Consider the following 12,849-nt stretch of genomic DNA (forward strand, 5'->3'; position numbering starts at 1 on the left):
CCTTGATGTACAAGGACAGTGGACGGGGCCTGCTTAGGGCAAAGATAACCTTTGACTAAAAAGTTATGGGCCTGGGACCTGACGACCCACCATGACCTGCCTGTTAGGGGTTTGTGGTCCCCTAGAGGTCACTGTTGGTCACTGAATTATTACACAGCCCCTCTTCCATTTAGAGCAGCAACATCTTAAGAACCATCTTAAAAACCAAAGTCCAAATAAACAGATAATGTCTAGTTTCATTTTATGCTTGGGGAATTTAATTTTTTTAGAATGCCCTTCTTACTTTTTCTGTCATTGAGGGACCCTTCTGATTAAAAACCTATTTCTGGGGAAGTGTCCTCATTTGTCCCATCTGTTGCTTCCCTGGGAGTCCTCACTTCCAAGACTTGTCCATTTCACCTGACTCAGCTCACCTGGTAAGAGCAGCTTTTCCTTTATTTCTTGAAAACAGCGAGTGACAATTATTTTACATGCATCTGCCTTAGGTGGCGGACAACAGCTGGATCAGTAAAGAGGCTGTGTCCCCTGGAGGAGGACTCTGCCTTTCCAAACCAGTGACTACACAACTCAGCCAAGAGGTACCTTACGCAGCCACCCAGGGCAACCAGCAGCCTTTGTCCTCTAACCTCAGTCTTCCACCAGTTCCCTCTTCTGAGGCCTCACGCCCCACTTCAGTCCATCCCACACACCCCTAGTTACTTTTGCCAGGAGGGGATTAGGCATGGGAAATTGGGGTCTCCCCCCATCGTTCTGCCAACAAGGCCATAAAACCACTCTTCCTACAAAATGGAAAAAGCAAACTGTGTGCAGCTAGGTGGCTCTTCATTCTCTAGGTCTCTGAGCTCCTACCTCCCTGGGTTCAAAGCCCGAGGATACACAGAAGTGAAAACTGACAGCATCCTAGTGGTGAGGGCAAGAGAGATGGTGGGAAACTGTTCTCCGTTTTCCTTAGGAGACATGCAGGTCTCTTGGAATGTGACCATAAGGTTGTCTTAACCCATTTCTCCTCCCCCAAGTAACTTGAAGGCATACTAATTTGTATGCCTGATAAATTGGAAAGGATTTGGTATGGGGGGGGGGGGGGCATGTAGGGGCCAGGGGCAGGGAGTGGAGGCCGCAGGTGGAAAAGGTCTTTGAGGATACTGACAATTACTAGCATGATGTCTCATTTCTTTGGAGAAAAAGAGATTCAGAAGGAATCTCTCACATTTACAATCTATTAGTCTCCCCACCCCTCTCCTCTCTTCTCTTCACCCCTTCCTCTCTTCTTCTCTCTCCTGCTCACTGGTGATCTCTCTCTCTCTCTCTCTTTCTCTCTCTCTCTTTCTCTCTCTCTCTCTCTTTCACACACACACACACACACACACACACACACACACACACCTCACCTGCTGGTGTTCTTTCTAGAAGAAACTCAGCCAGTGGGGGGCTGGATTGTGAATAAGTCCTTCTGTGTCTCATCCCTCAGTGACAATTCTGAGTTGGGTGGCTCAGGGGGGTCCCCAGCAAGGTTGAGCCCCAGGTGCCCACAGAGTAATCAGTTGTCATCACACTCTTTGTTGCCTCAGTCTCATTTCTTCACTTTCCCTCAGTGTTTTCTTGGATCACATCCCAGATAAATTACTTGCCTCCTTATTTGTTGCAGGGTTTGCTTTTGGTGGAACTCAAACTAAGACAAGGTCTGATAAGGGAACAAGAGTGACAGCTATGACAAGAGGAAAACAAGGTAAATGCATGACCTGCTCCTAAAGTTTCTAAACTCTGTATTCTGGAACCAGTCCTCCAGAGGGTGACTGTAACCCTGCTTGGAGTGCTCTGCCTCACCAGGTGATAGGCACCAGCTGCCATGGGGTAGATTCTGGGGAGAATGCAGAGTGGTCCAGACAATGCTGGTCCCACCCTGCATCCTCCCCTCTCTCCCTTGCTCAATCCAACCTTACTTTATTGGCTCTCCTACGGTATGTTCCCTGTCTGCTCCTCTTGTTTATTCTAGGAACTCGCCATTTCAAAAGCGTTTCCAGGAATATGACTCAGAGAATCCGCCACTCCCAGGGCCCTCAGCCTCGTCTCCCTAGGCCATATGTCACCTCCCTCCACCTGCGCGAATGCTAACTCTGTAGGGCTATGGTACACATACATTAACACAGGCTTGGTAGATAGGGGGATTGTGTCAGTGTTACAGCGAAGGATTATGTCAGTGTCAACCTATCATCAGTCATATCTGATTATTCCCAGGCTAGCAGCCTGTGCCCCCAGGAAAGAGCAGCTGAGCACAAAGCTCACTAGCAAGCCACAGACTGCTGTGCTGTCCATGCCACTCACCCAGCCCTTTGCCTTAGCTCGGTCTAGCCACGTGCAAAAGAGACAAGCCCAGGAGCGGGAGCCACAGTGGTCCCTCTGGGCAGCCCCCCAGTTCCTGCAAAGCCGGCAGCTGCCAACAGGGGAGACAGTACTACCTTCAGGCCTCGGAGGGTGTTGTGGGTTGAAACAACTGCATCTCCACCCAGATTCTGCCAGTGTGCAGGTGGCCATGGGAGGGAAGGGAGAAGAGGCTGAGAGGAAGGAAGCAGGAGGTCACACATTCTACACCACTTTCTTGACCCGATTAAGGTGCCTGGGGTCACTAGGAGATGCGTAAGGATTTTTCAGCATAAGGTGACACGATCAGATTTGCATTGGGGAAGTCACTCTCCTGGCAGTCTGCTGGGTCAGTGGGGGCAACTGTGTCTTTTGTTGGTCTTAATCAGAGTTCCAATTAAAAGGCCAAGAACAAACTGGGGTAGTGAAGGGTGTTTGCCACAAACGTCATAGAGTTGACAGCTTCAATTTATAAAAAAACTCATACAGCACCAGATTGATAAGAAACTGCACCAGAATCTGTCTAGAAAAAAAAAAAGGGGCAATTGGCCTGAAAAGCTCAGTTCCAGAATATGTTAAATGGTTAATATGAAAAATGGCCATCCTCACGGTCATATAAGTGTACAGCAGGATAACAGCTGGGCCCATCCCACCAGCCCATCAGGGATGAGGACTAACTGCCCCCACTCCCTGCCCCCACAGGGCCCATGAGGTTAGGTGAGGCTGTCCCCGATGGGGAGATAGGCTCAGCATTTCAGGAAGGAGTTCTGGCCATACACTCACACCCCTTGACCCGATGACTATATTTCTGGGAATTTACCAGAAAGTGTATCAGGAAGTTATCAGAGATGTGCACAAAGACATTTAATGTGTAAAGTGCACTGTTTATAATTGGCGAAAACCCAAGGTGTCCTGCGATCTTGGGAATTATATGAATCTACAATGTGATAATATGTAGCTGTTAACAGTGTTTCAGATTATGCAAGAGCCTCATCAATTCTTCTTCTTTTTTTTTTTTTTTGTTTTTGTTTTTTATGTACATGAGCATAAAATAAAGGCTGGGAGGAAATATGCCAAAATACGAATACAGGCTATCATTAGTTGGTGACATTATGGGTGATTTCTACTTAAAAAAAATTTTTTTCCCTGTATTTAAATTTTTTTTTCTATAACAAGAGGTTTACCCGAAATAAGGAATTGCAGGCCTCAAGAATTGCTTTCAGGGAGGCATTGCTTTCTGGGGCCCTGAAAACTGAATCATAGAGGCATTCCCAGCCTACCTTTAATTTTCCAACCCACACAAATAATAGAATAACAGGGTACACTCTTCTAAGTCCCTACTATATGCGAAGTACTTTCCATGCTTCATCTCATTTAATCCCCCCAACACCTCTCTGGAAAAGGTTATTATTAACAATATTCCCACCTGAGAGGAAAAGTCCTGAGGCTGGGAGAGGTGAGGTAACAGGCCCCGGGTCTCACCTCTCATGCTAGTGTTTTCTTGACCCCCTTCCTTGTTCGCTCTGTCCTCTGGCGTTTAGTCCAGCCCATCAAAGTACATCCTGGTCTCTGGGCTGCAGACCACAAACCCACAGACCCTCCCCCTGGGGGAAGACTTCTGTTTTCCAAAGTAAATACGAGGGGCCTGGGGCGGGCTTTCCGGAGAGCACTTCCCCCTTCCTTCTCCTGCTGGCTTTAACTTTGCCCCTGGCGCCACAACCAGCCTTTTCACTTGGTAGCAGTGGCTTGGTGGTGCCTTTTCCTCCTCCATCTGAGGTCAGTATCTGTGATTCCTCGCAGCCCGAGAGCAGCAGCCAGGAGGGGTTTCCTCTCCCTCTAGACCTTTCCTCCGGAATCCCAGACCCTCTGCTCTGCAAGCGCTGAGCTCTCCTCAGCTCCCCCTTCCTGTTCCATCTCCTCCCAGCCGTTCCCTCTAGTCTCCTCCACTCCGTCCCCTGCACGCCCCCTGTGCCCCACCCCTTTATCTTTACTATCATCTCTAAAAGCAAGCACCAAATTCCTGCATTTGACAGAGGCATTGTTCTGGGGCAAGGTTTCCAAGCTGTGTTCATTTATATGCATCGCGTCGCTGGGCTTATCTCCTAGGTCTCCTGGGGTTTTAGGGGACCAGTGAGGGTGGGTGGGCGGCACTGCGGGGCAGGAGGGAGGAGGCCTCCGGTACCAGGACTAGCGCACTCCGAGTGGGAAAGAGCTGTTGGGAGGCTGGGGAGAACAGTGGCGCAAGTCCCCTCCTGTCCCTTGCTCTCCCAGGCTGAAGCTCCTGACGGACTCCAGCGGAGGACAGAGATGGCCGTCAGCCCAGAGCCCTGCCTCCCCGCGTGTGTGCTCGCGCTCCTGCTCCTGCAGCTGCCCGGGCTGGATTCTGGTGGGTCTTCCCCTCTCTCCCTGGCCCGCAGGGTACAGATTTCTCAGTCAGTGCGAACAATCCCATTTGGTTCCCTCCAGCGAGATCCCCTGGGTCCGGAAATCAGAACGGTGGGAGGGAGAGACTCCTTTGGCGGGAGCCGGGTCTCGCTCAGCCATCGGCTCTCGTCTCTACATCCCGTCTGACCTTCCTGGTCTTGGCAGCTCACTTGGACGTGATCGGGCCCCCGGAGCCCATCCTGGCCGTGGTGGGAGAGGCCGCGGAGCTGCCCTGCCACCTGTCGCCGACCGCGAGCGCAGCGCACATGGAGCTGCGCTGGTTCCGGGAGAAGCTGTCGCCCGCGGTGCTGGTTCACCGAGATGGGCGCACGCAGGACGCGGAGCAGATGGCCGGGTACCGGGGCAGAGTCACGCTGATGCAGGACGACATCGCGCAGGGCCGCGTGGCCCTGAGGATCCGCGGGGTCCAGGCCTCGGACGACGGGGAGTACAGGTGCCTCTTCAGGCACAACGACAGCTACGGAGAGGCCAGCGTGCGCCTGAAGGTGGCGGGTGAGACACCGGGGTGACTTTCTCCGAGACGCCCGAGGGGACACATATTTCTAGGAATCTCTTTCTTTGGAAACCGGCAGATCAGTCCTCAGACAATCTATGAGGGTTTGTCAACTCTAAAAGCATTATACACTTGTAAGATATTTTTACTGTACCTCAGGCTGCTATAAATTGTAATGATATACAAATATATAGCCTTTCATGTATATATTCAAATAAAGAAAGTTTAAAAAGTACCTGGGTGAAATCTGGGTCCCTGCCTTGTAACAGGGTGCCCCTGCGGCAACATCATGTACAAAACCCTAGAGATTTAATAGCATGAAACTGTCATTGTACCTTTAATAGGTGATAGACACTTTGGAGAATCTGCCGCTGGTAGTAGTCCTTTTCGTGAAAAGAACACACATTCTCACATACATACACAAACCTGGAGTATGGATTTAAACCAATGTGTTTTAAGGACTCTTCTGCAGCATGGTGTTTTCTGTGGAATTGTAAGAAAATAAATAAGTGAAACAAACAGGCAAAGCAGATGCTGATTTATGTTAGGGCATAATTGTGTGAGGGAAGATGTCACAGGTAAAGGAAATTTAAATTGTCAGCTATGATCTCAGTGCAAAGGACCCCCAACCCCCTTCTCCTCAAGAATACTTCCTCTCTGTTCATCCTTAAATACCCAACCCTAGTTGTCCTCCTCCCCAAAGCCTTCCCATAATACTTCCAACCACAGAGATCCCTCCCATCTCTGCAGCTCCCAGCCTAGACGTTGACCCGCCACTAGCCATTGGTCTTGCTGTTCCTGATGACTGGCCAAGCACCCCCTGTCTGCCCCTCAAACTCCTGGCTACATTTCAAACACTAAATCCCAATATGGCATCTCTCTCTGATAAGGTTATGGAATTCTTTTTATTTACACCTCAGTTTCCTTGTGTTATGAAAAATGGAGATCAGTCCTCCCCGTTCCCACTCCCTTCATGCCTCTTTCTCAAACTCCGTAGCTCTGTGGTTATAAGGCTCCCCGAAGGGTGTCCACCGAAGAAGTAAGACCAGCTTCTCTCTCCACAGCTCTGGGATCTGATCCTCACATCCACATAGGTGTTCAAGAGAGTGGGGAGACCCGGCTGGAGTGCACCTCAGTGGGATGGTACCCAGAGCCCCAGGTGCAGTGGAGAGCTCCTGGGGGAGAGACGTTCCCATCCATGTCTGAGTCCAGGAATCTTGATGACAAAGGCCTGTTTACTGTGGCGGCTTCCGTGGTCATCAGGGATACCTCTGTGAAGAATGTGTCCTGTTGTATCCAGAATACCCTTCTTAGCCAGGAGAAGGCAGTAGAGGTTTCCATACCAGGTGAGTGGGACCAAGGCTGGGTTCCTACGTGGCACAGCTTCAGGACCATCATTGGGGACCCCTGCCCAGCTTGACCTTTGGCAGAGTTGTCTACTATCCCACCTAAACTCCTGCCCACGGACTTGAGGGAGCCCCACAAACTTCACCGAAAGAGTAAAGACTCTGAAGCCATAAACTACATAGACCTCATAAAAATTCCAGCTCTCCCATCTTAGGAGATGTATCTTAGAGAAGCTTTGTCCCTGGGGCGTTCTTGATCCAGAGATGGTCAAACAAGAAAACTAGGCTAGTTCTCCGGTTCCATGCTTGCCCCGTTCTTCCTCCCCACCCCAGGCTAGAGCTCTGTCTAGGTTTCCAGGGGCCTCAGGAAAACAAACTGCCTTAGGATTCCCCAAACGCCAATAGTTCTGGCCCAGGCAGGAACTATTCCTTATTATTTGGTCACTGCACCCCATTCTGTGGCACAGAGAGGTAACATTTCCCCTTCCTTATTTAATTACCTCATCCCCTTGACTACTACCTTGCATTGATTGTTAAGGAGGAATTTCCATAATAACATGAATTGGTCCATTGTTGTCATTATTTCACAGGTTCTGTCCCCACATGACTCTTGTTCCTTTTCATTCCTCTCTTTCTCTGCTCTTCCTACGTAAGATGACATTTTTCTGAAAAGCTGAGTGGTGCTGGAGGGACTATCTTGCCCGTGGGATGAGGGGAGAGGTCCAGGTCATCCCCTCTTCTGAGCCCCTTTGGAAGAAAAGCTGGACTGGCTCAAAGTTTCTGAACAAATGTCCTTCTTGGGGATTCTGTTTTAGCTCCCTTCTTCCCAAAGCTGACTCCCTGGATGCTGGTTGTGGCTGTCATCTTGATGGTCCTAGGAATTCTCACCATTGGGTCCATATTCTTCACCTGGAGGCTATACAAGGAAAGCTCCAGCTACAGGAAGAGTGAATTCAGCTCTACAGGTAAGTCACAGAATTCCAGGCTACTTGTCTGGAGTGCTTCCGAGTGAGGTGGTCCAAATCCTTCAGGATGACTGCCAATGGAAGATACTTGACTCTAGAATTCGGAAAGTCAGAGGGGTTAGAAGGCTCCTGAAATCACTGATACCCGATATGGTGGACAGGGTTTGGGTGCAGGACTCAGCTAATTCAAACAGGTCTTAGACCCAGTGTTTGCTCACTACTCACCCTGAGACGCTATCCTCACCTTTAACTCAGTCTCCAGTAGGAGCTTCCTGCATATTCCTTAGAAAACGAAACAGAATCCTTGTTCTTCGGTATTGGTATTAGTGATGATTCAGAAATCAGAAGTCACGATTTGACAGTTACTCCTTTGTGTGTTTCTCACACCACCTGTGTCCCCTCCCTCATTTCCACTACAGAAAGTCATTAGGCATGTCTGCTTTTTTTTCCAGAGAAACTCCTGGAACAGCTCAGTAAGTTCTATCTTCTTGTCATTATTTCACCCACAAGGTTTTCTCCCCCGTGTTATAAAACCTGCCAATGACTCTCTTTCTCTCTCTCATTGCAGACTGGAAAAAGGCTACTCTACATGCAGGTCAGTGGCTCGGAACTTCTCACAAGCTCTGAGGCTCTGTCCCCCAGGGATTCAAAGTCCTACAATATTTGGAAATAAAAACACACTAACACATTTCAGTGATGAGGATTGAGAGGGGAAAGATGATGGCAAATGACCTCAACTCTTCCTTGAGGCAAAAAGAGGGCCCTTAGGAGGTGGATAGGAGACTATGCAGCCTCTGACAGGGTCCCTTTAGGCCCTGGGGACAGTCGGCTCATACATCTCCCTGTGGCTGCTAATGGAAGAGGGGGATAGAGACAGCTGAGCCTGCCAACCAGCTCCGCTCCAAGGAGGTCTGTCAGCTCCTACACCGGTGCCTTGCCTCTTTGGAGAAGGAAGGACGGGCCCTGTAACCTCTGACATCGTTATGCTCACACTCACTTTACCTCTATCTCTAGTTGATGTGACTCTGGATCCAGATACCGCCCACCCTCACCTCTTCCTGTATGAGGATTTCAAATCTGTCCGGCTGGAAGATTCACGTCAGAAACTGCCCGAGAAACCAGAGAGATTTGACTCCTGGCCTTGCGTGTTGGGTCGGGAGGCCTTCACCTCGGGGACACATTACTGGGAGGTGGAGGTGGGAGACAGGACCGACTGGGCCGTTGGGGTGTGTAGGGAGGACGTGGCGAAGAAAGGGTTTGACCCCATGACTCCCGAGAATGGGTTCTGGGCTGTGGAGCTGTATGGAAATGGGTACTGGGCCCTCACCCCTCTGCGGACCCCTCTCCCACTGGCAGGACCCCCCCGCCGGGTTGGAATTTTCCTGGACTATGAATCAGGGGACATCTCCTTCTACAACATGACTGATGGCTCCCACATCTATACTTTCCCCAGCACCTCTTTCTCTGGCCCCCTCCGGCCCTTCTTCTGCCTATGGTCCTGTGGTAAAAAGCCCCTGACCATCTGCCGGATCACTGATGGGCTTGAGGGAGTCACAGTAGCTGCTGATGACAAGGACCCTTCTAAGGAGATCCCACTGTCCCCCCTGGGAGAGGACGCAGCCTCTGGGGACACCCTCCATTCTAAACTAATCCCCACCCAGCCCAGCCAAGGGCCACCTTAGGGAACCTCCCAGCTCAGCTCTTTCCCTTCACTCTGCCCCCTCTCTGCACCACCCCAAGGCTGCAGCTGTCAGCTTCACCAGCCCCCCTTTCTTCCTGTGGGTCAGGGATCAATTTGTCCCGGGAAGGTTGTGTTGCTGCTGCTACAGAGTATGGGGTGTAGGACCTAATCTGTTTCTGGCCCAGTATTCAGGGGGCAGGGAGGTGACTCTTCAATTGCTCTGGGCTCCTATCCCTTGACATCAAATCCTTTAGGGAGGGACTTGGAAGGAACCAGAAGGGACAGCTCAGGGAGGCAGACAGGTTAGGTAGGCACGTGATTATGACCAAAACACCCTGGTGTCCAGAATAGGGTATGTGAGGAACAGGTTTTAAGCAAGCACAAACCTCAAAGCGTTCTGGGAACGGAAGGTCCAAGGCTAAACTCCCATAAAGACAGTTGGAGGGGACATCATGATGGAGGAAAGTGAGGTGACCCAGGCAAGGATGAACGCCTGGCCTGTCCTTAGTGTTTTAGGGCCTGTATCGCACATTTTGCAAATCATGCCCTACAGGGCTGAGGAAGCTAGCCCTACTTCTGTGGGATCTGAGCTACTGGCAGTAGGGAGTGAGATGAAATGCGCACGCCTAGGAGTCACACAGATGGCGTGAGGGAGCAGAGCACGACCTAGGCGAAGCTCAAAGTCGTGTGCACGGCCGTGCTGCGGGCCCTCCTCTCTCTGCACCACTTGTTGCTCCTTTCCTGGGATTGTTCCACCCTCATTCTGTGGACTCCACAAGCTTCCTGTTCTCTTTCTCCTCATGAGCTAGAATCTCCCCACATCAGAGGCATTTCTAGGAATGCCTCAGTGATACCACCACTTCCTCGGTTCCTGTCTCAGCCTCACACCCCCTCAGCCTTCATCCCAGCATCCTGTTGAACCCCCTCAAACGCACCTCCAATTACCATCCACTGTCCTGCCCCCCTCCCCCTCCCCAGGCAGCCTTCCTGCAATGCGTTCCTCTTCTGGTTCCTTCAATGCTCCATCTGTGTTTGCATTTTCCTGTATTCCTGTGGCTTCTCTTGCAAACAGACTGCAAATTTATCCAACTTCACACCTCCCATTTCCATTGTATTTCTCCAGTTTTTGGGAGAGATGTCGCCCATGGTTTTACCCTAATAAATAAGTCTGTCTGATTGCTGAAAGTAGCACCTTCAGCTTCCTTCCTTTACCTCAACCAGAGGCACCAAAACACAGAGAAAGGAAACCTGCGTGGGGATGCTGCTGGCCAACCAGGGAGGTTCTGTTTACCCGAGACTCCTCCCAGGGCCTGATGGGAAACTTTTAATGGTAATACCTCATAATTGGAAAACAGATAAAAAATGTGGGTGATCTTTGACACCACTGTTCCCACTCAGCGATCCTAGTAGCTCAGGGAGATGCCCACTTTCCCCTGAGTGGCCCCAAGCCAGAATAAGGAATGTCCTGTCACAGAGGCTGTGACCTGAATGCAATTCAACCAGCTCTGCTGCCCAAAGGGACAGAATGTGAGTCTCCAGTACCTCTTTCCTCACCCCTGCCTCAAATACTCTCCCATACTGTCCACCCCATGCCACCCACCCCACACTATACTCCTGAGAGAAGAAATCATGTATCCCTGCTTTAAAAGCATTCATTTGCATTCAGATTGTACTTCAGAGTCAAAGAAATTCAAAGTCTGACTTGTGTAAAACGCCCTGGGAACCTCAGGAAGTTGCTTGGTCAGTTTACTGTGTAATGTATATCCTGAAATGTGTGTGTGGACCCTCGCCCAGAATAGATGTGGCTGCCACAGGATCGCCGCTGAGAGCAGAGGGAACACGGTCATGTCACAGGTGCTAACCAGCTCTGTGACTCCCCTCCCCTTCCCTTTTCCCCATGATCTTCAAGGAAAATGGCCACCAGGTACAGGTGGCAGCTTCTTAGGAAACATCTGCGTCCTTCCTTGTCCCAGTTCCAGCCTCTGTGCACGAGGCCCCCTGAGGAAGAACTTATCTGATGAGCCTGGAGGTGCCCTTTCCAGCTGGCACCAGCTACCAGCACCTGCAGGAAATTATCTTGGTAATTCTGGCTTTATTCCTGAATCTTCTGGAATGCCGCCTTGCCAAACGCTTTGCCAAAGCCTATCTTAGTCACCTGAGGTGACATCGGCGATACTGAGACTCCAGTAGCCCCAGAAAGCCTTCTCCCCCACCAATGCCAGTGACAGGTTGAACTATCAAAAAGCAAATCTGAGCCACTCGAATTCACCCCAGAGGACTGGCTGGCCCCGAGGACACGAGGAACAGGGCTGCCATGAACACTTTGGAGCACTGCCACTCAGCTGGTCCTGGCCCAGCTTGTCAGAGCACAGAACCCTGAGCCCAAGCCCAGACCTCCAGGAGACGAAGCTGCATTTTAACTGCAGCCTGCGTGATTCCTGTGCAGCCTGGAGTTGGACTGCAGATGAACGTCTGCTTCCAGATATGCACATACTTGGAGCACAACACTCAGCTGAGGGGCCAAGAACACTTCAAGAGACATGCCCCCAGACAGTGAGCAGTGTGCGAAATGCATTTTGGGGACAAGTGTGTGTAGTAACAGTAGGTAAGACTAAAGTACAGATAGGTGTGATGGCTCCAATCACCTGTTGGTGAGGGGGAAGGCTGGGATTTGACCCCAGGCTGTATTTCCTCTGGCCTGAGACAGTTCATCCTCTGGCTGAGGTAAACTCTGCACATTCACTAGAAAGCAGCTTATCTCAAGAAATTTGTGGGCACATGTGGGGACAGAGCCAGGAGTGCAGTTTCCAGGCTCTCGGCCTCACGTGGAAGGGTGCTGGCTCGGCTGGTAAATGGCCATCAACTGTGGTTGCATGGCCATCAGCTGTGGCTATTTGGCTGTCAGCTGTAACCAGTGAGACACTGGCCACTAACATAACTGCTGTGGCTACGCTAGCAGCAAATGGGGGCTAGCAAGAAGATGGTGGCTGAGCTAGCAAGAGCAGATTGCAGTTAGCACGGTGGAGTGCGGGTTGTGGATTGCAGAGTAGTGGACGGCAGGTTGCAGATCATGTGGCTCCTGCTTCCTGTGTCTCCAACCCAGCCGTCATTGAGAATATAGTGGTATGACTCCCCTGCCTATGGCTCCGTGGGTATTCCTTTTTGGCCTCACCCTATCCTGCATTCTTACGTGGGGAGCGGGACCAGAGACCCCGCCTGACACCCCACATGACAGCACACTCACCCCCTTTCCTCCTCTAGACCTAACTCATGTTTTAGCTACAGTGTTCCTTATTCAAATGTGTGTGTGTGTGTTTTCATGTAGCTCAGAGTCCTGACAATATTTCTCTCCTTATTGTTTGGCACATTCATTCATGGTAGACCAATTTCATGAATGAAGAGGTTAAAAAAAAGTACCGTACCTCTTGGTCAAGGAATCTTCTCAGGAAGCTTCCATTTCCTCACATGCTCTGGCCTTTAAATTATGTAGGTTCATTCTTTGGTTTTATCCCGTGATGGCATTGGGTGTGGCTGGATCTATGGAACCATGAAAGTTTATGT

At 50.6% G+C, this 12,849-nt stretch overlaps 1 protein-coding gene across 2 annotated transcripts; it reads left to right on the forward strand.

Annotated features, from left to right (window-relative positions):
• The first annotated feature begins 524 nt into the window (after positions 1 to 524).
• On the forward strand, positions 525 to 10,473 carry BTN1A1 (butyrophilin subfamily 1 member A1). Of its 2 annotated transcripts, XM_088799718.1 has the most exons (9): positions 525 to 578; positions 1,646 to 1,726; positions 4,630 to 4,744; positions 4,948 to 5,295; positions 6,361 to 6,642; positions 7,458 to 7,607; positions 8,060 to 8,080; positions 8,176 to 8,202; positions 8,622 to 10,473. In XM_088799718.1, the coding sequence occupies exons 3-9, from the start codon at positions 4,666 to 4,668 to the stop codon at positions 9,287 to 9,289; spliced, it is 1,575 nt and encodes a 524-aa protein (XP_088655844.1). In that variant the 5' UTR covers positions 525 to 578; positions 1,646 to 1,726; positions 4,630 to 4,665; the 3' UTR covers positions 9,290 to 10,473. The 2 variants fall into 2 exon arrangements, with proteins under 2 accessions (XP_088655844.1, XP_088655845.1); XM_088799719.1 differs by lacking the exons at positions 525 to 578; positions 1,646 to 1,726 and adding an exon at positions 1,735 to 4,134.
• The last annotated feature ends 2,376 nt before the right edge of the window (positions 10,474 to 12,849 follow it).

The sequence above is a fragment of the Rhinolophus sinicus genome, chromosome 7, assembly GCF_057876585.1.
Source record: "Rhinolophus sinicus isolate RSI-liver-muscle chromosome 7, RSI-T2T, whole genome shotgun sequence".
NCBI classification, from domain to species: Eukaryota; Metazoa; Chordata; class Mammalia; order Chiroptera; family Rhinolophidae; genus Rhinolophus; species Rhinolophus sinicus.

Coding starts and splice junctions, on each gene's coding strand:
- BTN1A1 (XM_088799718.1), top strand. CDS start 4,666: ATGGCCGTCAGCCCAGAGCCCTGCCTCCCCGCGTGTGTGCTCGCGCTC. Junction 5,296..6,360: donor CGTGCGCCTGAAGGTGGCGG/GTGAGACACCGG, acceptor CTCTCTCCACAG/CTCTGGGATCTGATCCTCAC. Junction 7,608..8,059: donor GAGTGAATTCAGCTCTACAG/GTAAGTCACAGA, acceptor TTTTTTTTCCAG/AGAAACTCCTGGAACAGCTC.